The sequence below is a fragment of the Mycteria americana genome, chromosome Z, assembly GCF_035582795.1.
Source record: "Mycteria americana isolate JAX WOST 10 ecotype Jacksonville Zoo and Gardens chromosome Z, USCA_MyAme_1.0, whole genome shotgun sequence".
NCBI classification, from domain to species: domain Eukaryota; kingdom Metazoa; phylum Chordata; class Aves; order Ciconiiformes; family Ciconiidae; genus Mycteria; species Mycteria americana.
In genome coordinates this window covers 68,930,940-68,956,637 of record NC_134396.1, presented here as the reverse complement: position 1 = coordinate 68,956,637, position 25,698 = coordinate 68,930,940, and the positions used below count along the sequence as shown (strand labels likewise).

At 34.7% G+C, this 25,698-nt stretch overlaps 1 protein-coding gene across 1 annotated transcript in view; it reads left to right on the top strand.

Moving 5' to 3' along the window:
* The first annotated feature begins 1,428 nt into the window (after nucleotides 1-1,428).
* The window catches only part of SHOC1 (shortage in chiasmata 1), a 53,340-nt gene continuing 29,070 nt past the window's right edge, over nucleotides 1,429-25,698 (top strand). Inside the window, exons 1-11 of the mRNA XM_075488636.1 lie at nucleotides 1,429-1,555; nucleotides 2,141-2,222; nucleotides 8,154-8,341; nucleotides 12,353-12,515; nucleotides 14,428-14,530; nucleotides 15,236-15,392; nucleotides 16,738-16,845; nucleotides 20,350-20,479; nucleotides 21,321-21,415; nucleotides 22,464-22,706; nucleotides 23,841-24,293. Coding sequence (XP_075344751.1) covers nucleotides 1,429-1,555; nucleotides 2,141-2,222; nucleotides 8,154-8,341; nucleotides 12,353-12,515; nucleotides 14,428-14,530; nucleotides 15,236-15,392; nucleotides 16,738-16,845; nucleotides 20,350-20,479; nucleotides 21,321-21,415; nucleotides 22,464-22,706; nucleotides 23,841-24,293 — 1,849 coding nt within the window. The remainder of the gene's footprint in view (nucleotides 1,556-2,140; nucleotides 2,223-8,153; nucleotides 8,342-12,352; nucleotides 12,516-14,427; nucleotides 14,531-15,235; nucleotides 15,393-16,737; nucleotides 16,846-20,349; nucleotides 20,480-21,320; nucleotides 21,416-22,463; nucleotides 22,707-23,840; nucleotides 24,294-25,698) is intronic.

Sequence of the window (25,698 nt, the reverse complement as noted above, 5' to 3'; positions counted from 1 at the left end):
AACTGACGTATGGCCAGTAACATGTAGAAGGCCTAGGTCCAGTTACCTGTACTTGTTCTGCCTTCTTTGTTCAGAATTTGTAAAGGAGAAGATCACTGAGGAAACATCATGCTTTGACTTAGGAAAGAAGGGAATGCATTGGATCAGTATGGCATTTATCAGTTTTTTACAAGAGCCTTCTAAAGAAAAGATGCTATGATGGCAGTAGTTTTTGCCTTTTTTGTTAAAATTAACTGGCATTTACAGAATTCTAACTATCCCACAAAGGATTAAATTGAAATGGAAAAAGGATCTGTAATGGTGACCTTTCACAGAAGTGACAGTGTTTGTTCAAATTGCTTCCCAGGTCTTCTTTTTTTTCCTTTTCTTTTTTTTTATTTGGGGTTTGGGTTTTTTTTTTTCATTTTCTCTATGCCTGTACAGGAAGGTTTGACAAGTGCACCAACAGCACTGTTGTTCTGGTAGCGATCCAAGTCAGTGAACTATTTCTAGTTTGTCACCTGAGATGTCTAGCAGTACAGGCTATAACTGGCTTGACAGCATATGCTGAAATGGGTGGACATTTCTAGGACCTGAAGCAACAGAGCTGAAATCAGGCGATGGACTTAGACCTAGAGAGAAGTTTCTAGTGTCATTCATGATGTTCTCCCACATTTCTATAGCTAGTTGCTTTTTCCAATATGCCCTTTACACCCCAGAACTTTTGAGAACAACTTCTTTCTAAGTTATAAACTTGTTAAATCCAAACCCCTGTGTAAGAAATCATTATTCTCTGCTTCCTAAACTCACTGTTTATTCTGTGGTTCTGTGCTATTTATGCAGTACTGCACATGGGCTTTTGTGGCAGAAGGACTGTTAGATAGTTTATTGAAGGTGTTCTTCAGTGAAGAGTTACTGAAGTTGCCACATTGACTATTTAATTCTAGAATTCAGTTGATTACTACCATTCTCCCCTGTTGTTTTTATTGAAGATAAGAGGATTTATAAAGGACTTTTGCTAGCTCATAATGGCACATGAAAGCTGAGAGGCTTTAGACTATTATGAGCCCTTAAAACAGCAATAGTAGTGATGGTTTAAAATTGTTTCTGGTCAGCTTGTACATGTGTCAGTTCAGGAGACCAGTCCGAGTGTTAAGATAAGCACTTGTAATTGCACACACGAAGTTTAGGTAAGTGTAGCTAAATGTGCAGTTTTGCATATGCAGGAGTGTAGATTAAAAGTTAAATATCACGTCAGGTAAACGTTAATATCTTCTCTTACTCTGGACTCTGTCAGTTTTACAGAAAAATAAAGCTTAAATATAAAATATCATGTTCTAGTAGAAAACACTTGAAAACAGTGGGACTGTTTGAAGAGGTAGTGCACAAAAAGAAAAAGAATGGAACTGTGTCTCATAATTTTATGACATGCCTTTCTTTGTGCAGAGCATGGCAAGGCAGAAGTTTTCCATCTGCAGATTATCACTTTGCTTTCCTCCCTGTTTACATCAAGATGAAAAGTATCATCTCACTGGACTGTTCGCTGATGATAAGTATAGGAAGCCATGGACTAGAAGTAGGTTCTATAGTCCTTTAGTTTAGATTTACTGTGGATTAAAGGAAAAGCTTGTGTTTGTGCATAATAGGGTAAGTCTGGTAAAAAAAAAAAATTATTTCTGGAAGTAGCCGTATGTTAGTTCACATAGCTCTTGAAGGTATAACGTGTTCATTGCCTAAGTAGAAACAAATGGGTAATGGATATTTATTTGTGTATGGCACCATAAATGAGGGTGATATTTGATTAGTTTGTAGAGATCTCTGGAAAACTTTCTGTCTGGACATGTCATTATGGAAGAAAAGCAATGATCAGAGATAAGTGAAATACTAAATCTGATTAGTTGGGAGAGGTTAGAAAGATGATGCTGAGGTTTTGAGATGTGGAAAAAAATGGGGTTTTCCAAGCATGGAGGTAAAAATATATATAAAAGTGTTTGCATCTTTCTGGTGTATTGGCATTTACTTTTGCTAATGGAAACAAAAAGCATTGCTTCTTCTGTACATCCTGTGTAAAGTTTGGTTAGCCTTTGCAATGGTTTGATCAATACATAAAAATTAATTTTAATATTTTTTATGTTATTCTTTTTATCTCTTTTTGTCTCAGTTACTTCAACACAGAACATGATTGCTATTTCGGTATTGGATCAATGGAAAAAAAGTTTATCTGTGGAGGATTTCCTGGAAAAGTCAGTAACCTTAAGTTAAAAACGTATATGATTCCTTTGATATCATTCAAGTACTTTGTGAATCATAAGCTAATGATGATAACAGAATATGGAAATGTTTTCTGACAGTAGCAAGTGTACAGTGCTCTGGAGCTGTACACTGTAGCAGATAGCTGAAAGATGGCTTTTTCCCTAAAAGTAGTATTGTATTTTTATGGTGTTCTCCGCTGCTTTATCTCATTTTTGTAATGTTTGTGTTATCTATTTATGACATTGGAGAAAGTCTCTGAAACCTGTGCATGAACATGAAAATAAACCATGAGGACATTTTTCCCCCCTCCCTCTGTAAGTTATCTCTCGTAACTGTAGATGAAGCTATTCAAAGAAGGGTATTTATAAATCTTTGAAAAGGTGTAAAAGGCAGCTATAAAAAGTCAAACTTGCATTATAGCAATTGAAGATAGACATATCTATTTTAAAATTATATGTATAAAGTCAAAATGTATCAAATGAACTCTGAAATAGAGTTCATTTTAAAAACAGGTTTGCAACACAGCCTTTACAACATACATAAGATGTGAAAGAAAATTATGGTTCTGCAAACCAGTAAATTGTGTGTATTTCTGCTCTCAAACAATTGTCAGTGTGAAAGAAAAAGAGAAATTACAGTTGTGCTTGTACAGGGCAGTCTAAAATCTATGTTATCTTCAAATCTGCATTAAAAAATGGTTGTGAAGAAGACTTACAGTTGGAGAATTAAGTAATCATGTACAGCAAATGCCAGCATCAGGCTTTCCAGTACCTTACAGTGGCACTCTTCTGTGATTTCACTATGATGCAGTCTTTAATTGCATTGCTACATGCTACTTTTTTGGCATAACCCTCTGCTCATTCGTGGTACAGAAATGATCATGCTCAGAGAGTGGATCAAGGCTGTGCAGAGAATGATGTAGCTGTCTGTGAAATTCAGCTTCTGTTGTAGCAATGGAGAGGTGCTTTTCTTGTAGAAGTGGTACTGCATGAAAAGGAAGTGCATAGCTCTTCAAAAACATAGTTACTGCAGGAGAAGAAAGCTAGAATAAAAAGCACATAGTGGGAGGTTTTCTGGAAAAAAAAATCTTCACCCTTAATTTAAAAGGACAGTTAACTCTCTTGGTGTTCTTCTGTGTAATTCTTCAATCATTAGTTAATAATCGTAATAGCCTCTGGAGAGGTTGTGTTTTCCTAGTATTATATAATTCCTGGAGCTTCGTTAAGGAAGTTGAATGCTGCCTGGGGATCTGACTCTGGGTTTGGCTTTGTCAAAACTCCTGTGTGATATTGGGCAAGTCATTTGAACCAAAAACTCTGCAGTTATCCACTGAATGTGCTCCTCTTATTTTCTGGCAGACCTGAAGAAGATGAGTGCTTATAACTGAAGTTGATTGGAGAGTACTGGTGCTTTAACACAGAAAAATGCCAAATACTTTGAAAGACTCAGAGTTTGATTGGCACCCAGCATGAGTATATTGGTTTAGTTCTAGAGAATGTAGATTATAATATTACAATTTTTATGGGAATCTTGTGAATATTAATGAGTTCATTTTCTGTTTTTCTCACAATGCTATTAGAAATAGCTGAGATAGCGTATTTGTATTCAGCTTGGGTTTTGTTAAATGGCCTACAGCCATATGCTTAGTAGAGAAGGTAGTAACAATAATAGATAATGAACAATTTTCATTACTTGGTTAACCAGAAGATTTGAAAAAAAAATTGCTTATGATCACAGCTTTACCAAACACCGTATTCAGTAGGGCATAACATAGTGTCAGTTTTTAAACAGGGTCAAAGTCCAGTTAAAAGTTTTCTAACATTTCAGTGGCTTCCTTTGTAACTTTCAGCATTATTTTGATAGGGATTTTTAATACAACTTCCCTTTTTCTTTTTTGAAAAAGAAAAGAAAAGCAACAAATAACTGCAAAGTGTTCTCAGCTTTGGTCCTTTGAATCCGTAGTATTAGCCTTTACTTTCTGAACGCAATAGTGAGATAAATATTTTATAAAGCTTTCTACGAGAATTCAGTGTGTTTCCTTGTGATGCTTGCATTCCTCTTTTGCACTCTATAGGCTAACAGCCATTCTCGTCATTTCATGTCTCTCTAGGGTTCAGAAAACTAACAGATGTTGAAGTGGCTAACTTTTAGCTGTATAGGCCCTCCTTTGCATCTTGTCCTCAGGCTTGTGGTACTAAGTGAAGAAATGTCTGAGTACTTTTAAAAGTTTGGACCTGAAGCCCTAACTCTCCCCTAACATTTGAGTTATAAAGAATGCACCTTATGTGAAAGTTGCGCTGATTTTAACTGCTAAACATAAAAAATGGAAAATTAAAACAATTTAAATAATATTAAAGAAAAGAACAGTTTTGCACAGTTACAGAAACTTTATTTTGCTATAGAAATAGCAAAACCAAAGTAAAAAAAATGTACTTACTTCTTTAGGTTGCCAAAACCAACCTGGAAATGTTATTTTGGAGACTTGCATTTGAATAGCTTAACTGGGGTTGGACTAGATAACCTCCAGAGGTCCCTTCCAACTTTAACTATTTTGTGATTCTGTGATCCTGTGAACTGCAAGCATTTTCAGGTTTTAATTCAGCATCCATCAATGTAACCAGTACACCACTGCATTTTTAAAGAAAATGAAGTAGATTCTGAGATTTCATGACAAAAACGTAATTACAAAATGGATTGCATCTGAAATTATTCTGCCTTATAATGAGCTTGAACTATAGGTTTAGATTAATGCCGAAAGCTGCACTGAAGAACAATTGAAATTACATTCTGCATCTTCAGTAAAAAAATAAGACTATTATATGTAATATAATCATCTTTGCACCTTCAGAGAGTGATAGATGTTATAAGGATGCTGCAAAACACACACAAAGATATCACCCAAGACATTGTCTAGACTAATAACAGTAACAGAAAAAGAAATTCCCAAAGAAGTTGTTCTAAAGACACAGTGTGGTTTAGATGTCAACAGTGAGCAATCCAAGAATCAGTTAGATGCCATCTCAAGGGATATTAAATGCCAAGAATGAGGAAGTTTATTGGACCAAACAGCATTTACTTTTACCTGTTGTTTTAGCACTTAAGTTAGTCACAACATCTAGATAAATCTGAGGAAATGAGTGCATGTATTAGACTCCAGTTACAGAAAATTTGAGATTATTTCACTGAATGTATTTCAAAATGAAGTGGGCTTAGCCTGTGTGCCAGTGAAAAATTGGAGTGAGACTAGGAAATAAGGAGCAAAGAGTTAAACTTAGGAGGAAAGGATGTGTTTGTGCTTTAGGTTCTTAAAGTGCTTTGCATTCTGTTTAGGGTAAGCAAAGAGAATCTAAGTAACCGAGATATTTTAGGATAGTGGTTTCTCTGTGAGTAGGACTAAGGTGTATTAATACACATAATTCACCACAAGTCATTATAAGTATTCCTGGTGAGAAAAGTAATATACTGCCATGTATTTGCAAAGCAAGACACACACAAAAAAGAGATAGGAATGAGCAGTAAATGTGGTAGGTGGTTTATTTTGGATATTTAAAACTTGACCTACAGTAAATGTTTTTCAATAGATTTACCTTTAGTAAGGAACAGGGATTGAATAGCTTGACAAGTAAATTTATAGATAACACTAATTTGTTTCTAATCTTCAAAATGACAGGTGACAGGAAATAAGCAAGATGTTATAATCTTTTCAAAACTGGTTAGAAACAAGCACTAAAGTTCTGCTGTTGTCATTTAAACCAATGGTAGGCATTCTTTCTGGAGTATAGTGTTCACTGCTGGGTATGGCTCACAGGAGAACTGTAGTCCTGGAGCTGTATGAAAAAAGTGTAACTGTCTGGTTAAAAGATTCTAGACTTACGTATGCTTTGGCGTAATAATTATCAAAGTATGTCCCAGATGTGCTGATATGTAATACGGTTGTAATTGAGTTCACTATCTTTGGATTGCTTATCATAAGATTCAATACATTCTATTCTAAGACTTTAATCAGAAGATTATTTTGTTCTGTTTTAACAGTAGGCACAAGTTTTTGCTACTGAATAGGGGCTTTGCGTAGATTTTTTATGTTTTTCTGTGTGTCTAAAAATTTAGGTAACTAGATTAGGAGACGTGGTATTTTGACATAAGCTTGTCCACTTGGGTTTTTTGGGTTTGTGATTTTTTTGTTAAAAGTTCTTCATGTAAGCCAGTGAGGAGTGTAAGTGTGAATGACTGATCAAAGAGGTCAGTGAAGTGGACTGATATATTAGGGAAAACTGGTTCAAAGTGCCAGGGAGCCTAATATCTCCTTGGAGAGGCTGAGAAACAGAAAGAGGACAAGAAACAAGTGGGAGAAAAACAGAGTGGGAGAAAAACACTGAGGAGACACAGACTGCTTAGGCAGTGGTGAGAGGACACCTGGCAGGAAAGGAGATAAGGGAGTCTATAATTCCTAGAAACTGCCAAATGACTTAAATGGATAAATCCCCTTACTAGCCTTAGTATGTGCACTTAATTGCCATGCTTATTTTGATGATGGGACTCAACTGTCCGTATTTCAAAGATACTGCTGAAAGTTTAACTTCATATTGTAAAGATCTAATTGAAGCTAACTACATTAAATCTAATGTAGTGCCTTCTGTGTTCAAAACACTGTATGAGCATAGCTATATGACTTGAACATATGTTCCATACTTGAGTAGTCTGTCATTTAAAATATTTACTGTTTTCCAGAACAGCCTTGCTAAGGCCTTGACTCTGGAAAAGGCTGGCCCATGTTTTCTCAAATCAGCAACTCACTGATCTGTCTATAAAACTATAGGGAAACCCATTGATTTCAGTGAAGTTGGCCCACGTGTAACTTGCCACAGTGTTCTAGAGGTCCATGGATTTTCAAAGGCTTATGCCATGATAAAGTTTGGTCATTAATTATTATCAACATTGCATAGTTATTGCTTGTGAACTATATTGCTTGTATACTACTTGTAGTTTCAAAATTAAGTTTTGAGCTGTACTCAAAAATGTTGTAAAATAGGTTTTTTTAAGATGTATAGTAGAGATTCCTCACTATTGCTGCCTAACCATGAAGGTCTATACCAAAATTCAGAGGTGCACTCATATACTGATTCCATTTATGAGATTTACCTCCAGATGGCTAGCAAATAGCAAGATTGTGTAATTCAAAGGATTATTAAAAAACTGAATAAATCAATAAGATGCACAGTTGAGAGATCAGTTGTCTGAAATTAGAATATTAAGTTCAGTAAGTATAGATGAGCAGAAGATTTGGGTTCTTCCGAAATGTCAACACTCATCAGTCAGAGTCAGTTTATTGTTCCAGTCAATTCACACGGATAACATAACATTAACACAACCATATTTTAATTGGCAATTACAAATACTTTGTCTGGATGCATAATTAGCTCAAGACTATGATTTTTTTTTTCTGTAGTTAAATGATTTTGCTATTTATTTGGCAAGCAGTTTTTTTCCTGACAATAATAGTAGTATTGAGATTAGTATCATTATTCGTTTCTTCATTTGCCCTGTCTTTTGCCTATTGCAGTTACTTGCAATTTCTGCCTGATTTTTGATACATGACTATACATTTAACCCAGCAGCAAATTTTTGTCATAAGTCAATAGGTTTGAGGCTTTTTTCAGCCATTATCCTTTTGTTCAATTTAATGCTGGGAGGTAAACTTAAAGGGCTTTTTGTTGGGGAAGAATTAAACTTGTAATTTGACCATGGGTCTAGTGAATAGTGATAACAAGTCTGTAATTTCCGATCTTCTTCAGTGAATACAGTGATTATTAAAGTTCTTAGAGTACCTTTTTTGAGTGCTGTTAATTCACTGAGGAGTCAGGAAAGTTATGACAGTGCTTTTACAGCAGCTTAAGTATCAGTTATTTTTTTCTGCTTTTTAGGAAACCTATCTCCTCTGAGTTCCATATTAGTAATGAATTAATAGAAGTTATTCCAAGTTCAAATCCCTGCTCTCAGACTGACATAGAAGGACCTTTTTTACTTACGAAGAATGTTTTTCAGGAAGAATCCACCCAAGACAAATATTTGAAGACTGACTATGCCACTGAATTTAAAGAACAATGGCAAGGTGAAGTGTTTAATTCACTGTTTTCTAACTTTTTGTGGAGTCAGCGCTTGTTAACTTCCATAATTTTTTGTGCATGATCCATAGACATTGAAGAGATCATTTGGGTGATCACAGCCTTTGCAATTGCAGAAGTTATAACCATTTAAGAGAGATTTATTCCCTGGAGAAGCAGGGTTTGCCTTGACGGTTCAAGATAGCTGCAAGCCAAAAGAAGTTTCAGGCTGATCAAATATATGGCAGCAGGTGACAAAAAATATCACAATAACTGGTCTTATCAGGCATTGATCAAAATGCTGATGAGCCTTTGTACCTCAATAAAATTAGATCCCTGTGGCACGTTCTTTTACTGTGTCAAAGAGAGAAAGAAGTAAACAGTTTCTGCTTTGTTGCTGGGATGAAGATAGTTCAAACTGGGTAGTGTTCCTATGTCTTTTCTGAAATTTTATGATTAGTAGTGCCTTAATAGATGTAATGAATTCTGATCACAGAAAGCAAAATGTTGAGAAAATGTTTGATTAAACTGTATTACCATTTATTATTCTGAACTATCAGGTTTATTTTTCAATACAGGTTTTTTTTATATTTGTCACTTATATTACTTTAGAAAAGGAAAGTAATGTAATCATTTACTAAAAGCTTTTTTCCACAGTCACACAAAGGAGGCAGGTGGTTCTTGATACAATATTGTACAAGATAACATTTACTAGGAATGTAATATCAACAATGCAAGTGTATTACAGTTAATAATTGAAAGACAGTAATCTTAATTCATCTGATTAAGTAATTACCTGATTTTTTTTCAAAGTTAGGTGGCAAATGGCAGAAGGTTTCAATAATTAATAAAGCTCTCTATATTGTGTGCTTACAAAGAGAATAAAAATGGTTCAGATGCTTTCCTGTGTCTTAGCTATTACTTTCTTAGGAACAATCAAGAGAGCTAAATTTCCATGGACAGAAGTCTGAAAGAAAAAAAAATGTATAAATTTTGTAAAACTTCTTATATTTTTTTGAAGTTACAGGTTATTATTGTGCTTAAACAAACATAAATAGGCAAACTAAAGAGACTGGATTTTTTTTTAATGGGAGAACATTAAACTATTCACTATTCTGGTGACTGGTTTATTGAATTAGCAGATCAATAATTATCTTTCCATGTAACCGATGTGTTACTGCCAACTCTAACTTTCTGTTTGCGTTAAAGAAGGAGATGTTAACAAAAATCTGTTGAGTTTTGAGGGAGGTATTAATTCTAACATTTTTAAAAGCTGCCATTCTGAAAGATTTGCAAGCTATTTTGTGTCATCGAGAACCTGCTAATTAATGCCAGCTAGTCTGCTAACAGCACAAAACTGACTAGGTTTCACTAAAGGCATGAAGATACATACAGAGAGTGCGAAAACATGGAAATTTACTGATAGATAAAAAATAATTAGAAGTGCAATATTACAGGTGATATGACACAAATATCTAACCTGTATTGAAAAAAAAATAAGAAAGAACATTATATAGAATTTGAAATGATAATTTAAAATCTGTTTTTCCAATAGAGGAAGGTTATATTTGAATTCTAAATAGCTTGGTTTATTACTGCAGGAGTTTTTTTCTACCAGCTTATGCATATTAAAATGTGGCATGGTTATTTCTATTAATGTAACCCTGTTCTTCCTTTCAGAGAACAAAATCAATTTCTTCAGTCATTTCACTTTTTGAGGTGTAATATGAGAAATAACGTATATAATACTTACTAAGAGCTATAGTATTTAAAGGTCCTTGTTTAAAGCAAAAAAGTTTCCAATAAGGTTGTGAAGTTTAGTGTATGCACACATTTAAAATGTAGCTAGTAAATTATTACTGGACTATAGCAGTGGAAAACGGTAAGGAAGTTAAAACCTGTGAAGTATGAAGCACATTGAATGGAAAAGTTAAAAACTTAATTTGGTTCAGTCAGTAACTGTAGAGTTCTAATCTTCTTCCCAATTACATTAGATTACAAACAAATTTTCAATATTTAGCATGCTGTTAATAGCATTTCTGTTTTGCATAGGCTGTCTGTTATAAGAAAGAGGTCACAGTGGAATGACAACAGTCTTTGTACCATTAAGCTGAAGAGCACTAACTTTACACTAGCCCGTGATGATAGCACTGGCAGTGAAACCGCCATTCAAACATGAACTGAATATTTGCCCCCTCTGATTGATAAAGTATTTGAGCACATGCTTAAGTCTATTAAAGTTCTTTCCTTAAGTGCTTTGATGATCAGAAATTACTGAATCAAAGAAAGTGATGATACTGCATTCCAGTCACAATTCTGAAAAATAAGCATATAAAAAAATGTGGAACTGCACTTCCTAAAATCACAAAGTGGCAACTCAGTTCGGTTTTGCATGGATTTCAAACACTGGCATTTGTGAATTTCAAACTCTACCTATTGCTCCAGTTGTAAAATTCTGTATTAGGAAAGCAGTTAGGTATGTGATTGCATTTGTTCCACTTCGGGAGGGCACTTCAGTAAATGCATAAGTGCATTCTTGCTTAGGCATGCTTTTCTGAGGTGGGGATTAAGAGGTTAAAATGTGTTAAAATTAACAAAGAAATGCACTAATTAAAATACTTGAATCACATTAGAATAATGAGATTAATTGGAAAAAACCTTTTTCATACACTTTAAGTACTAAAGCCACTTATAATAAAAAGATACAATACAAATGAATATACTAAAAATAATAAAAACTATAGCTAAATTGGGATAATAAATGCAAATCAAGGGCAAAGTTGTGCCTTATTTGACCTGATTTAGTGTTAGGAGTTATCCTGTTTTCTTTGAATTAACAACAATTAAATGAGATATTATTTGAGGACAGCTTGATCAAGTTTATGTCATTGAAGCAGTCTTTATTTTCTGATTGATTTTAGCACCTAATTTTGCAACCAGTATTTGCCTGAATATTGAAGTGCTTCCTAGTTTGTTTTCCTGGTTGCCTGAAGAAAAGGAAGAATAATAGATCAGGGATTTTGTAAATTGTATCAGAAAAGATGTCAGGTTTTTTATTGGAGGTACTTTAAGCTTTATAGGCTACTAGAAGCTTTAGTAGCCTCTCCTGAACTGTTCATCTCATTAAACAGAGACATTTTATAATGAGGCATTTATTTTTTAAATTATAGATTTCTTTATGGGGATCTGTTTGTGTTAGCAGCGTAATACAGTTTGGAGGGAACATAGTCAGTATCTATCATTTCCATCCACTAGGAAGGAAAGGAGGGTTATTACAGGTAGGGAGTCATCCAGGAAGTCAAAGGAGGTTGTGGGAATGGGAATTTCTTCCTTAAAAAATAAGGAAGAAGAACAAAAACCTCCCTTTTCCTTTCTATATGTATTATATATGTATAATATGTGTGTGTGCGTATATGTGTATATTATATTGCAAATATAAAGGATTGCATCAAATAGAGTTGTGATACTGCATCAGTTCTGTCTCGTGGAGAGTAGTAGTCTAAATTCAAAAGAAATTAAGGTCCCTAATGTCATCTTTCTTGAAATCATAATAATTTGTAACCTATATTTTTTGTCTGCTCATTTTGTAAATAAATTTTTTGTTGCTTCAGAATTAGAGGATCTGCGTTTAAGTTTAGATGTATATGGAGAGACTGCCTCATTTCAATGCTAAAAATTGCACTGAACCAAGTTCCTCAGCCAAAACCTACCTCAAAAGTTCCTTTATCATACTTTACAATGCAAACAAAGGAATGAAAAGAAAGTACTTTTCTTTTTAACAGGCATTATATAAGACAAAAGAAAAAGCAAAAGAAAACCAAAGTTTATCACGTGAACCATTGGAAGTCTAGCCTTGTTGCATTTAAAGCTTAAAATTCCTAAAATATTTAAAGTAAAAAGTAGTTATTGTTTTGCTGACATTTATAGCATTCCAACAGTTGCCAACAATTCTCTTTATTTTTAGAATTCTTATTGTGTTTATATTGTTTGTTAATGTATTTTTTCTTATTTTTCTTCAGATTTATGTATGGAAGAGGAACTTGTTTTTATTGATAATCTGGAAAATTTTCGTAAAAAACTGCCTACTTCATCTGTGCTTCTGAGCAGACTACAGTTTTTTTTAGTGAAAGATCCCCTTTTAGATTCTGAAGGACAGAATTTAACAGAAGAGAACATTTTCAGGTATCTACAAATTGTTGTATAATAGTAAACATAAATAATAGTCTGTGTGTAATGCCATTAACATTTTAACATCTTCTGTTGTATGTTAACTTTTTAACAAATTTATATTTGCAACAGGTAAAGACTTCAGCTTTTCTTCTTACTTATGAAAAAATGAATAGGATGAAATTTATACACATTATTTAAGAAAACTGGATAAATGAAATTAGGTCATTTTTACATTCTGTAGGTGTGAAATGTGCTCAGGATTTTAGGTTTGGAATACTGAAAAAATGTCCATTTTAACGGACCTGGACCTCCCTCAGACTGACTGATTCACTATCAGTAAAATGCCACTAATTTTAGTTGGGCCAGGATTTTACACGTGCTTCCATGTTCTTTCTTTCTCTCCTCTCAGTCATGCTGTCAGTAAATCCATGCTCTTACCCTGCTGAATTGTATTTCTTCAAGTTCAAATATTAATTATTTTTATGGTTTTGCTCACTTTCATATTGCTAGTTTGATTGAATTTACTTGAATGGTGTCTTATGTCAGGAATTTGAACAAACTAGTACATTAAAACAGGTATGTTATATTCAGAATGTGCCTAGTATCTTGTAAATATATTCATCTGTGTACATACATTCCTAAAGTCTGGCTAAATTTTGCGCTGGTTTACTCCATATCTGGATGACTTGTATAGCTTCCTTTGCCCTTGATAGGGTTGTATGAGTCACAAGCAAGGCAAAGCAGATTTTAACTGATTTAACTGTACCTATATAGGAACAGAACAGGGAGGAGTAGGATTGTTTCCCTGTTTTTTCAAACATGAGCCCTGATCTTGCAGTGAGTCTTGGACTGTGTGCACGTGTGAGTACTGTAAATATCCAGCGAAGAGAACATGATCCAAATTCTGCAATGACTTTCAGAAATACCAGTCACAGGAGAAAAAAATGCTAGTGTGAACCTTTACAGAAATAGCTCTGACCTGCTGATCTGCAAAGCCACCAGCCTTCTCAAGGTGGGAGTCCAAATCTCCTAGTGGAGCACACAGAGAGGTGCATTTAGACAAAGAGATACAATTAGATGGGCTTCTGCTTAAGATAAAATTCAGTGAGCATCCCAAGGCTAGGTGTGGAACAATTTATACTCTTCAGTCTAAAGTATTCCTCCAGGAAAACAGTGGTGCCAGGGACTGATGAGGAAGCTATCCCCCTAAAAAGTCATAGATTTCGTGCCTGTAATGGCCACAAGGGACAAGCCTGATGAAAGGTTTTCTTCCTACTTGAAAAATATTCATCCTTCTTCTGCTTGTATGCTTTCTTTACAAGGCAAGTAGTAGCCTCACTCCTGAGTTTTACTTCTTGGCATTTTAAAAGTTTGTCAGTTAAACCAGGGAACATACTTTTAGTTTTCATTTTAATTAATAGTGAGCACACTCTGCCTTCTTTGGTGCTGAATGATTCCTGAAAGTAGAAATGAAAGGTGAAAAAAGATAAATAATGTCAACGTTATAGCTTAAAGAAATTTTGTGTATAGCAGAAAAACTTCACATTGGAAGAAAATTAGGTCTGCAACTTTTGCAGAAAGCATTTTTACATGACAGGACTTACATGTTGAGATGATGAACAATTTTAATATGGGTTTTTTCTCTCTAACTTTTTTAAGGCAGGTGCCAATATTAAGTGGTTCTCTGCATATAAATGCAGAGATGTACTATTTCTTGAAAAATAAGTTCAGTTAATTACACAGATTGGTACAGCATCCCTTGGAATTGCTTTCTTAGAAAGCATAGATTTAGAAAAATGTAACTTATTTGGAAAAATGTAACTTTTGCTGCATATATGGCTATCAAAGCTACTGCTAAGACTTTCAGTCTTAGATATGAAGTAATACGGAGAAGTAACTTGCTTTATTTTATTATCTTTTAAAGGGAATGTTTGACTTTCCAAAATGTAGTGGAGACGCAAGAGAGTAAAAAAGAATTGCAGGGGGTTAAAGAGAACTTCTGTACCATATCTGTAAAAGATGAAGAGGTATCATCATGTTGTTTCTTACTAATTACTATATTTGTGATTGCCTTATGTTATGCATAAGTGTTTGTTCATCTGCAAGTCATTGTACTGAATTCTTTTCATACTTGCCAAATATTTGTGGCCTTCACATTTCCGAGATTAGAAAACACTGGTATTATTTGTGGTTTTTTAAGTCTTGGATGCTGTTGTTGGGAATCTCCACTCTGATTAGCTCTTTCTCCTGGGACCTGACGTGTTGGCAGTTTTATGTAGGTACTGTTACACTAAGAATAAAAATGAACCAGAACAGGAAGCCATGACATGTGCATGGGAAAGGGAAAGTTCCAAGACATGTTCTGGGATGTGGAGGGCCAGCTTGGCTTCTTTTTTGAAAAGAAGTCAAATCTATTTTTTGCTCCATTTTTCAAAATTCTAAAAACCCAAACTTTCAATGAAATAAATAATGATTTTACTTGATGGGGAACTGTAAGTTCAGATCCATTCTTTATACTCCACTGACTCAATCTGAAATGCTATAACACTATTTTTTTTTCTCTGTATCGAGCAAATCTTTGTGTATGCTGCGTAGATGTCATATGACTTCTTTCTTAAAAGCTCTTAGATTGGTTTAGAATTAAGCTATTCCCACATTTTGAAAAAGCTTAGACTGTACAGTAACCTCAAAGGAAATTTACTTGCCATTCTGTTGTGATTAATATTTTTCAGTATTTCATGTTGCCTGTTGAATTAGAGTTCTGCAAACCCAGCAATGGCAGATCAGATTCTGTTAAGATTCCATCATACTTGGAACTGAAAGAGTTGTTAAATTTAGCTCCAGAAGCTATGGCTGATGAAGACATGTGCAAAGAGGTGATCAAAGAAGGTGAGGGTTGGTTTTCTTAAATGCTTGACCCGATTTTCCTTTCATTTGCACACATTTAACACAATCTAGCTCTTTTGTATTCAGTTCACTTATGAATTACATCACAGCCTATCAAATGAGCATTTCTTTGTATCAGACTACAGACTGTGCTATACTCAAATTTCTCAGTATTAGAAATGTCTCCTCAAGCAGCCAAGGGGAAGTGAACTATTTGCCATTTGGTTCAATCCATGGCTGCATTGTAATCTTGGAAACAAATGTAACATGAACCATGATTCATGATATCCAGTCTACCATCAGTATATTAATTTAGTGTTATGTTTTCTTATCTGTAATTAAGTTTACTTTCAGAGACATCCTTAAGAGGATAATATGCAGTACAGTCATACCATAAAAATTGCTTGTATTACATTGTAATTGCAAACATGAAAGCAGATTTCTGGGAAAAAAGGGTTAAATATTTCCATGGATAACAGGAAAATTCTAAATGACAGTAGTAATTTCTTTAAAGGAATTTAAGAGAAGTTATTAAATGCTTTTATACTGCAGATAAGTACAACTTTAATGACATTTATTGGCTATTGGATTGATATCTATGACAGTATTTTGTGTAGCTAAAAGAAAAAGACGGTGCCTGAGATTTTTTAATTTTTATTAAAAAACCCAGTTTGTATTGGTTTTGGAAAACAAGTGAGGAAAACCAAACCCTTGGTGGACCAGAAGCAGCTCAAAGGAGCAAGATTCATGCTTCTGAGTGTGGAGAGTGTGTGCTGAATTCTGTTTCTGATAGGGCAGCAGTTTGGAGTAATCGAGTCTCTTATTGAAGATATGAACAAAACTTTTTTAAAGTGTATATTTGACTAAGGCAGTTTTGTGTGCATTCCTCTGATACGTTTAGTACATCACAACCTACATGCCATGTTCCAAGCTGAATGACCCAACCTCCACTGCAGAGGTTTGAGGATTTTGTACATAGACATCAACCTATTATTCTTTTTTTGTTCTGTTTTAGTCCTTTTTAGTAGCAAGAGAATCCACATACACAAACTTCTGGTAAACTACAATTAGGCTAGCTACTTGTTCCAGAAATCACATCACTGTAGTCATAAGAACTTTGAATAGTTCAGATAATGAGTGTACAATATTGTATTTTTTTTCTGGCACCTTTAAGGGACGAGACTGAGCACTGCTCTGATCAGCTACGGCATTTGGGGCTATGAAGCATAACTAATTTTTCATAACAATATTTATGGAGATTCAATAAAAAGATTAAAAGAAAAAATTGCTCTGACAGGAAAAAGGAATAAATGGCTCATTTATGGCACTTTTTAAAATCTGTTTTCAGATCTCAAAGCAGAAATTACATACAAAATAGAAATTTCCAAGTACGATCCCATACCACAAGAAGTTTCCTCCAGTAATAGCAGAAGTATGTTTGAATTCTGTGAGTCAGGTAGGAAGATCTACAAAAAGCAAGGGATGATATTTAAAATAAATTCTTCAAGTGATTGTCCCCATATTCTGTTCTTAGGAGTACATGCACCGTATAGTTATAAGATAAGAATGTTTGCTTTGTGTAATCTGCTATTTTGTACCTGCACCATAAGCAGGTAGAAGTGCCATACTCCTTTCAAGAGTTTTAAAAGCTAAACACAACCAACTTTACAGTTCCTTCATGTTGCTTTTGGCTGCAAGTGGTATCTATATCTTTTGCACTTGGTTAGCTTTTCAGATTTTTTTATCTAACAACTTATCTACCCGGAGAGGGCAGAGGAAAGTTCAGGCAGATTGATTAAAATTGTGGAGTCAAAGGGCACAGTTTAAAGTTTGTTGAAGTCTTACGTAAGTGCTTTCAAAAGAGGGTGATGGAGGACAATCCAGGGCAAAGTACTGAGTGTATAACTTCTAGAGGTTCAAAATTCCCGTGCAGACATTTTGGTTTGCAAATGGTTCAGTAATGCTGTGTGACTGAGAAATTAAGTCATGTAGTCACCAGAGCTGTTTTCCACAGAAGTAAACTGAAAGTGTTGAATATTTGCTCATGTGTGCATTGAATCCTGGCTTCTCCTACACTGGCATCAGGAAATCCTTTCTACGTACCCACCTTTAATAGCTTGAAAACTCAGTCAGGCATGCTGGTTACAATGCATACCAATGACAGACAGGTTTGGTGTCTGACTGTTCAGACTAACTGTTCAACCTCAGTTGGATTTCTTCAGCTTCCAGGTGTAATCTCTCAAAATAATGGATATTCTTGCCAGCCCTACTGTTTTCACAGCTTAATGTTGGCTGCCTAAGAGAGGCAGAAAAATGGCTGTGCTGGTGACATTTTTCACCTTTAATTTCACACAGAAAAGCCTGCACAAAGAGTGACATTTACAAATGGATGTGATCTGGGCAGAGTGGCAATACTTGAATAAACATGTACCTCTCATCCTAATGTATATCCTGTCTTGGAAAAAGTCTGTCCATTATTGCATTGGACAGTAGCAGTATTATCCTCCAGTGCATGTTCACTTGATAGTTTTCCATCCAGCAGTTACTAAAATCCTTGAGAAATTTTGAGTTTTCTCCAGACCAAGACCCCTCTTCTTGTCTTAGTTTCAATATGATTTAAACTGGATGGATGGTTGTCCCCTTCAGGGCAATAGTATCACACTCCTGATATTGTATTGTAGTTGGCTTTTGGCTCCTGCCAAAAGCTCAAAGTGTCCTCTAATAGAAGCTCAAGGCAAACCCACCATATGTTGTCCTACCAAGACAAAGTTAAACTTAGTTTCCATCTGGAGATTATTGCCTAGCATGATTAACTGTGATCTAAATCTAGTGAGCTATCTGACTGCTCTTTGCTTCTAAAGCTTATGATAAGCAGGAGGAGCTTAAGTGCAGTAGATCTGAGCAGTTTGGGACCCTCCTCCTGTATACAGTAATAACAAGTTGACTGTGATCTTACCTAGGATATTGTCCCTTCTTCCAGAGTAGATGAGTAGTCAAACCACCTTGAACTGTTTTTAAAAGAAAGTGATGTTATTAATCTTTATTGCCAGTTTGCTGGCTTAGCTCTGCCATTGAATCAGGCAAGATCCAGTCATTGGAGCAGAGACAGCTTCCATGTCTTTTTTTTTTTTTTTAGGATATGCTCAGATCTGTAGGCTAGAGGCCTGCAAACCTGTACATGCACTGCTAAGACACTGATAATGGAAGTTCCTGTATTGGGTGTCAAATTTCAGCAGAGATACGCTACAGTTTTCTTCTTCTAATTACAAGTTACCAGAAGTGAAATACGTTTGTTTGAACTCAGAGAAGAAACAGTCAAAAAATAATGGCATTTTCTGTAAACATTTCATTGGTTGCCTTCCTCTCCTGCTAGCTATGGGGATTGTTTATTGATAAAGGAGATGAGGGACAAGAGAATTCACTCAGTCATTAACACTCTGAGAAGGGCAATGGCACCCTGAGTGTAGGCAGAGTTTAACTGATGTAGCTGGTCAAAATGTTGCAGTCTCAAAGGCAAAAATAACTAGACAAGAACAAATATGAACAGTATTGCTCAAAGAGAAATAATTGTTCTTCTTAGATAGGTCAGGAATTTTTGCTGTCCTGAGGTCAACTCCTGTCCTGTTCAAAGAAAAGTGCTAAATTTGTTTCTCAGCACAAAAAACAGTTTGTGAGCTGAAGTTCACAGCAGAAGTTCACTGAGCTTTTTTTGCTCTAAGTAAATGGGAAAGAAATTATACTGACTGCAAGTCCGTTTCTTCTATTTTGTAACCACTTTTATTTCTTACCTTTTTTTTTGTTTTCCAATGTGTGCTGTACATTCTCTGGCTTTTTAATAGTGTCCTTTATCCTTCCTGCAGTCCAATCTGCTTGTTAGGTAGGACAAGGAGCAGCTGTAAGCAGCTGGGCAGGTGGCTGATTCATAGCCTACTGTGTGCCAGTTGGCCAAACAATGTGTGCATGGTGATTGCAGCTGCTTACTGCCTGTTGAAATGAATAGGTAATTTGTTACAAGTGTTTTTCCTTATGGAGGCACTTATTTACTTACACTTTTTCTGGCTGTTAGGTTTCACAGAACATGGAGGAACTGTGTTTTTTGTGACCTCTACTTTCTGGTCAAGCTTAACGAGAAATATTATTAGAAGAATGCCAGAGAGATGAATACCAGGGCAGTTGTGTAAACTGCCAATTTTTATGGAATGACACCAAAATCAATGAAGTTGCAAATTCCTTATCAGATATGAATAAAAAGCAATAATGCATTAAAATGTCTGCATTTAATATGATTGGCAAAAAAAAAAGATGCGAAAAGTGACTTGCAGGGGACTTTTCACATGCCAGGTTTGTTTATATACTGCTTTAAAAAACCTGGTGTTGTAATTAATTTCAGTAGTCATCCCTAGAAATTACAATGAGTACTAATTCTGCTTGAAAGAGTAATTTTGTCTTTAAAATCCTGACTCTTTCTGAAGTTCCTGAGTCCATTAATCTGAATGTTACAGCCACCACAATATTGTCTGAAGTCTCTCTCCCGTCTAATTAACTTAATTTATGTGGGAACTATCTAAGGCCAACAGGGATGAACACTTAATATCAAAACCTCAGCCATAGTACCTGGTGATTTAATCATAAAAATCATCGTACATGGGAAATGTATGTAGGCAGAATACATTACAGAATGAGTAAAGGAATGTGATCTACACATTATTATCCCCAAACTGTCTGGAAATTAAACGTGAAGTTTTTGGGTTTTATTGCTTAAATAGTGAATTGTCCCATGAAAATATTTTGTATTTTAATCCAAAACCTCACTACTGTAAAATTCCTAAGTATTTAATTCTTAAGTGTTTCATTCACAAGTAGCTTTGTGATTTAGATTTTTTGTTTTGAGTAGGGCTTTATGCAATTTTGATTTAGATCTTTTGTTTTTGTTTCGGGTGGGGCTTTATGCAATTTCTAGCTAAATATGTTCCACATCTGAAAGACAAAATGGAAGAACCTTTAAGTCCTCCATGCAGACAACAAAGATCATGGGTTAATTTTCTGTGCACAGGACTTCAGGAAGAACCTATTCCTCTTTCTGGTAACAGGTAATGAAAACTTTGCAGTAGTAAATACTGTCATAAATCCTCTAAATCATAAATCATCAAAATCAGTGCAAAAATAACTTTAGTCTGTTTGTGAATTGGTAGTTATGTTCTTTGAAACAGCTGCATATCTTTTGTGTTTTGTGTGAAAGAGTGAACAGAGTGCATGATCCATATCTGTGTCTTTTCAGGGGAGCTTGAAAAAGGAAATGACAGTTGCTGCTGTAGACCTCTTTCTCCTGGGGGACTTAATAGCATGAAAATCCAATCTCCTTTTTGGAGTAGGCAGCAGTAAATATTTATGTATATAGCAAGTATGTATGTGTGTATATGCATATATTTATACATACAGCAAACACATATGATCAAGTATCACCTACAAAATATCCAGAAGATATAAGGAAGAAAGTATTGTCTGTGTTTTGGGGATATCCCCCAACAATGGAATTTAAGCCTTTTCATGCTGGCATAGGATCAGGATTGCTTCATCCTTTCATTCTCATCTTGTTTGCGAGACTAGCATTTTTTGCCTTGGTGTCTTTCTTGCATGTGCACGAAGAATTTAAATATCCTTTTGGGGAGGGAACCACGATCTACATAGAATTCTCATTCGGTGACACTTTACTTCATGAACTAGCCTTGATGGCTCCTCTCACTCCTCCTGTTCACTGTGGTTTTGCATGACGTAACCCTCTATATGGATAAGAAAAAAATTGAATGAATGAATGAATGAATGAACTGAAAATTTAGAGAGAAAGTAGATCTTTAAAAAGTAGTTTTGTATAAATCAAAATTCAACAGATTAAACTTCACACCTCCAAGTCTTATTTTGTGTTCTTCTTAGTATTTCGATTACAGAGCCCTCTAGGGAATACTTAGAATGTTTGGTATGGCAATCAGAGAAGTATCGGGATAATATGAGCTCTCTTTTGCTTGTTGGTAAGGATTTCTAATTGATGATAAATTGCTAATTGATGTTGAAGAGTTCCATGTACATGGAGAAAGCATAGCAAAAAAGATAATGTTGTATTACAGAGCACATTTTTTGAGCCATTGAAGTTTATCCAATTAATGTAATCCTCTGAAGTTTGGATTATCTGATTCTTTTAGTACATATAAAAAGTTACAGTATGGCAACATAGAAGTTGGTATGTCATGTGTCCTGCTATGGAGGTAATTTGAATGAAGTAAGAGTTTTATTTCATTATGAAAATGTTCAGCTCACAACTACTAATTATATTCAGTAACTGTGGTACTTGAAATTTGGTAATCTGTTGAACTCTTTTCTGTGTGCTATTTTCCTTAAATAATGTTTCAAAATATTTATCAATCAATAGAAAAAGTACTGTTAATGGAAAATAATAACTTGACAAGAGCACAGTTCATGTTAGGAAGCAAAATATACAAAACCAAAATAAGCTGCAGGTTATTTCTGACACCAGCATAATACTCATTACCACTGTTTTTTCATTTCATTTTATTTGCCTTCATTTTAGAAGTCATGGATTAAATCCTGACTTCATTAACAAGTCAGGATTAAGTTATGTATATTGACTCGTTATATTGTCCAATTTATTTGTACATTCATTTATAGTTGAAAATAATGTATGGTAGGCTCATTACTATTTAAGTTGTTTTTTTTTTTAGGTAAGGATTATGTTAAATCTTTGTAAGCAGGACAAGTAAACCCACAGATAATGAACAAGATCATTTGTTACTTTAGTAACGCAGGTACACATTATTAGATCTGAAAAAATTTTACACCCCCCTTACTCCTACACTCAATAAGTAAAAAGCACACTTGCTCTGGTAACACTAACTGCTTTGCTCTTAAGTCTATCAATGGACACTGAATTACACATGGAAGTATAAACAATGGATGTATGTAGTAGGTCATCAGTACTTGGGAGCTTTCATTTTCAAAATGATGTTCTGTTTTCATGTTTCTAGGTTATTAATATTATATGTTGATACCTGTTTTTTGTAGAGTATCAGACTGTTAAACCTGTATATCAGCATCATTCGCTTACAGAACTGAAGGAATTGCTACCACTTGAGGTAGAAGAACCAATGCTTAGCTCACTAGAGGAGGACTGGTGGCTTCATTTGGGTTTAAATCCAGTCTCCATAGAAACTTTGGAGCAATTAACTGTGGATGCCAGTAATGCAAACAGTTTGCTTCCTACAGAAGTAGAAGCATTCACACGATTTACATCATATCAGTTGGAAAGTAAGTATCTTCTTTTTAAAAAGAAGTGATAAAAATGCAAAGATAGGTATTTTAACAGCGAATCACACAGTGACAGTTACATACCTCCAAGAAAGAAGGAAATGGAAGATTTCTTACTCTCAAGAACAAAATGTTTTATAGCAATATGAAGTAGCAACACTACTACTATTAAGGTGTACTTTCACAAACTTAGAACAAATTGTAGGACCAAAAGTATTTAACTACACAAAGTTATCTTTTCTATTAATGTGCAGATGAAAAATAGTCTCCACCAGCCATACTATTTTTTAATAAAATAGTTTCATACAGGAGAATTTCTTAACAAATAGTAATTTTGCATTGCAATATTTTAATAAAGCAGATATTCATATAGTCCTGTCTGCAGAAGGTCAGTAGGGAGAGTATGTTACAGTGAAAATTCTTTATTTTTTCATGCTATTCAGAGGGGTTTTCTATGCTGGCTATGGTTTCAAATGTGAACCACTCATAAACTGCAGAATTTCTCATGGACCATTATGCATACTTATAATCAAATTTTAACAGAAAATGCAAAAAATTATTTAGATTTTATTATATAATTATGGCCTGACTGCAAGGCACCAATTGTGGTTGTACAACTCCAAGGATTGACAGTAACGTGATATATTATGAAACAAATAGGCACTGCTCATGAAAGAACGTTTCCACTTAACTGCTTTTTACATATCGCAAAGTGTTTAGCTATTGTTTAACATGGATGTGCAGCCATTCTAGTGAAACAGGTCTTTAGAGGGAGCTAATTGCATTCTTTACTTCTTTTTTTTCCTCTTAAAAAAATCTGTTTATCTTTTAGTCTTTCTTCCTAATAACATATGCTGCATCCCACTTCCTAGAAATCTAACACCAGTAAGCACCATGCAGATGGTGAAAACTTCTCCAGACAGTAGCATGGCCTTCTGTTTCTCAACACTGTATGTTTTTACTCAGGACTAATCAGTACAAATTTTCTAAAAGTGGATTCTAATGATTTGGGAAGGCAGAAAGAAGAAATTAAAAAATGTTTTGTCTGTAATCATCCAAAATAGTTAACTCCAACCAGGAGGAAGAAAAGACAAAATTTATGTTGCAGTGGAGAAATTACATTTTATTTTTTAGGATGGCTTGAAGAGAAGAATTCCACGACAAACCAGGAGATGCTTTCTGCTGAAAGACATCAGTTGGACAAAGTAATTAATCTTGACATGTCACCGCAGTCTCAGAGGCAGTACTTTGCCCTGCATATGAGTGCTGCACCATCTGCCAAAATTCACAGTACAAATACATCTGTGGAAGAGCTTACTGGAGGAAGCATAAAAAATAATAAGGTAGAAGAGGCAATTTATTTCTTAAACCAAGGAAACAAAACCCCCAAATCATCTGAATCAGTCAGCTGTAAGGGTGTGCCTTCTAAACAAGACAACTCATCCAGTAGTCAAAAGCCTGCATCATTTGCACTTGCTACAAAATGGGACGACGACGATTCTGATCTGAGCAACTTTATCATGCTGAGATCTAAACATACACTCACCCAAAGAGAGGAAGAAAATTATGTAGATAGTCCTGAAAAAGGTATGTAATCCAGTTTATTCTGCGATTTTTCCGGGTTTAATTCTGCTTTCTTATGCCAATTGCAATAGATGCTACTTCATGCTAGTAGATTTATGGGGAAAAAAAATCCTTCGAAGTCAGTGGTAACATTTTTATGATCTTTAATGTAGCTGAATTTTTCAACCTTTTATTTTTTCCTTTAGATATCTTAGGGGATTTTGTTTGTTTGTTTTGGTTGGGTGGGAGGTGCTTTGTTTTTGGGTTTGGGGTTTTTTTTGGGTGGAAGTGGTTTTTAATAAAATAAACATGAGTTTATTCCTATTCTGACAAAGGAACTCTAAATGGTACTTACTCCAGAAGGTCTCTTCTGTCCATGAATCAGATCTCCTGGCCTCTTTGGAGAAATAGTAGTAATTAATTGTAGTTATCAAATTAATTGTAGTTATCAAATAGTAATTATCAATACTCTTATTTTTGTAGAACCAACATAGCCTAGACAATGAACAAGAGTTAAAGTTCTTCTCTGGAAAGAACCATTTGAGCCAGTTACCTTGGTGCAAACCCCATCAAACAATGAGGCAGTACAGGTCTTAGGGAAAACAGAAAGTTGTTGGTAGCCCTCTTCTTGTTGATGACAATGCTTATGAAAGCATCTTAGGCTATGCGTTGGGCATTGCAGAAATGCAAAGTAACAGAGAGGGAAAAGAAGTAGATTAAAGTCCTTATTTTTTTTAAAAAAGAAATATTTGTGACACAAAATATCAGAAGGCGGTGACATATTTCCAGATTCACTTTTCAGGATAAAGTTGTATTAAAAAAGAATAATCTTCATTTTTTGGACTTGTATGGCAGAATTTTGACAAAAACTTTTATCTGTGTTTCAGTTATATGTCCCAGCATAAAAAAAAGATAAAACTTGTTACATAATAGCTTTCAGCAATAATTCCTATAGAATAGAATTGAGATATTTCTTTAATTGCAAGCTTATATAATCTTGTGGAGGAAGTTATTTCTTGGTAAAATTCATCTGTTACTGACACTGATAGATATGCATAAAACACTTCCAAGGCCTCAGGAAGCAACAATCCCAATTTTTAAACTAGGAGAGCAAGGTACCTGAACTGAAGTTTTATGCTGCCATCTAGTGAACTCTGACTAGAACTCCATCGTCTAACAAGAAGGCCAAATGTATTGAAAGACAAGCTATGTTACATTTATGAATAGGCTTGCAGAGGTTTAAGTAAGTTAAATGCAGTTTAGAATATGTTTACAAGTAGACCCCAGTGTTGCAGATCAGTTATGTCTAATATATAGAGAACCCATTAAAATGTATAGGTCTTACCACATTGATGTAGAAATGATGTAAATTATTGTATACTTTTGTAATAATGAAAAGTTTTGATTAAGGGTCATTCTAAATTTAACG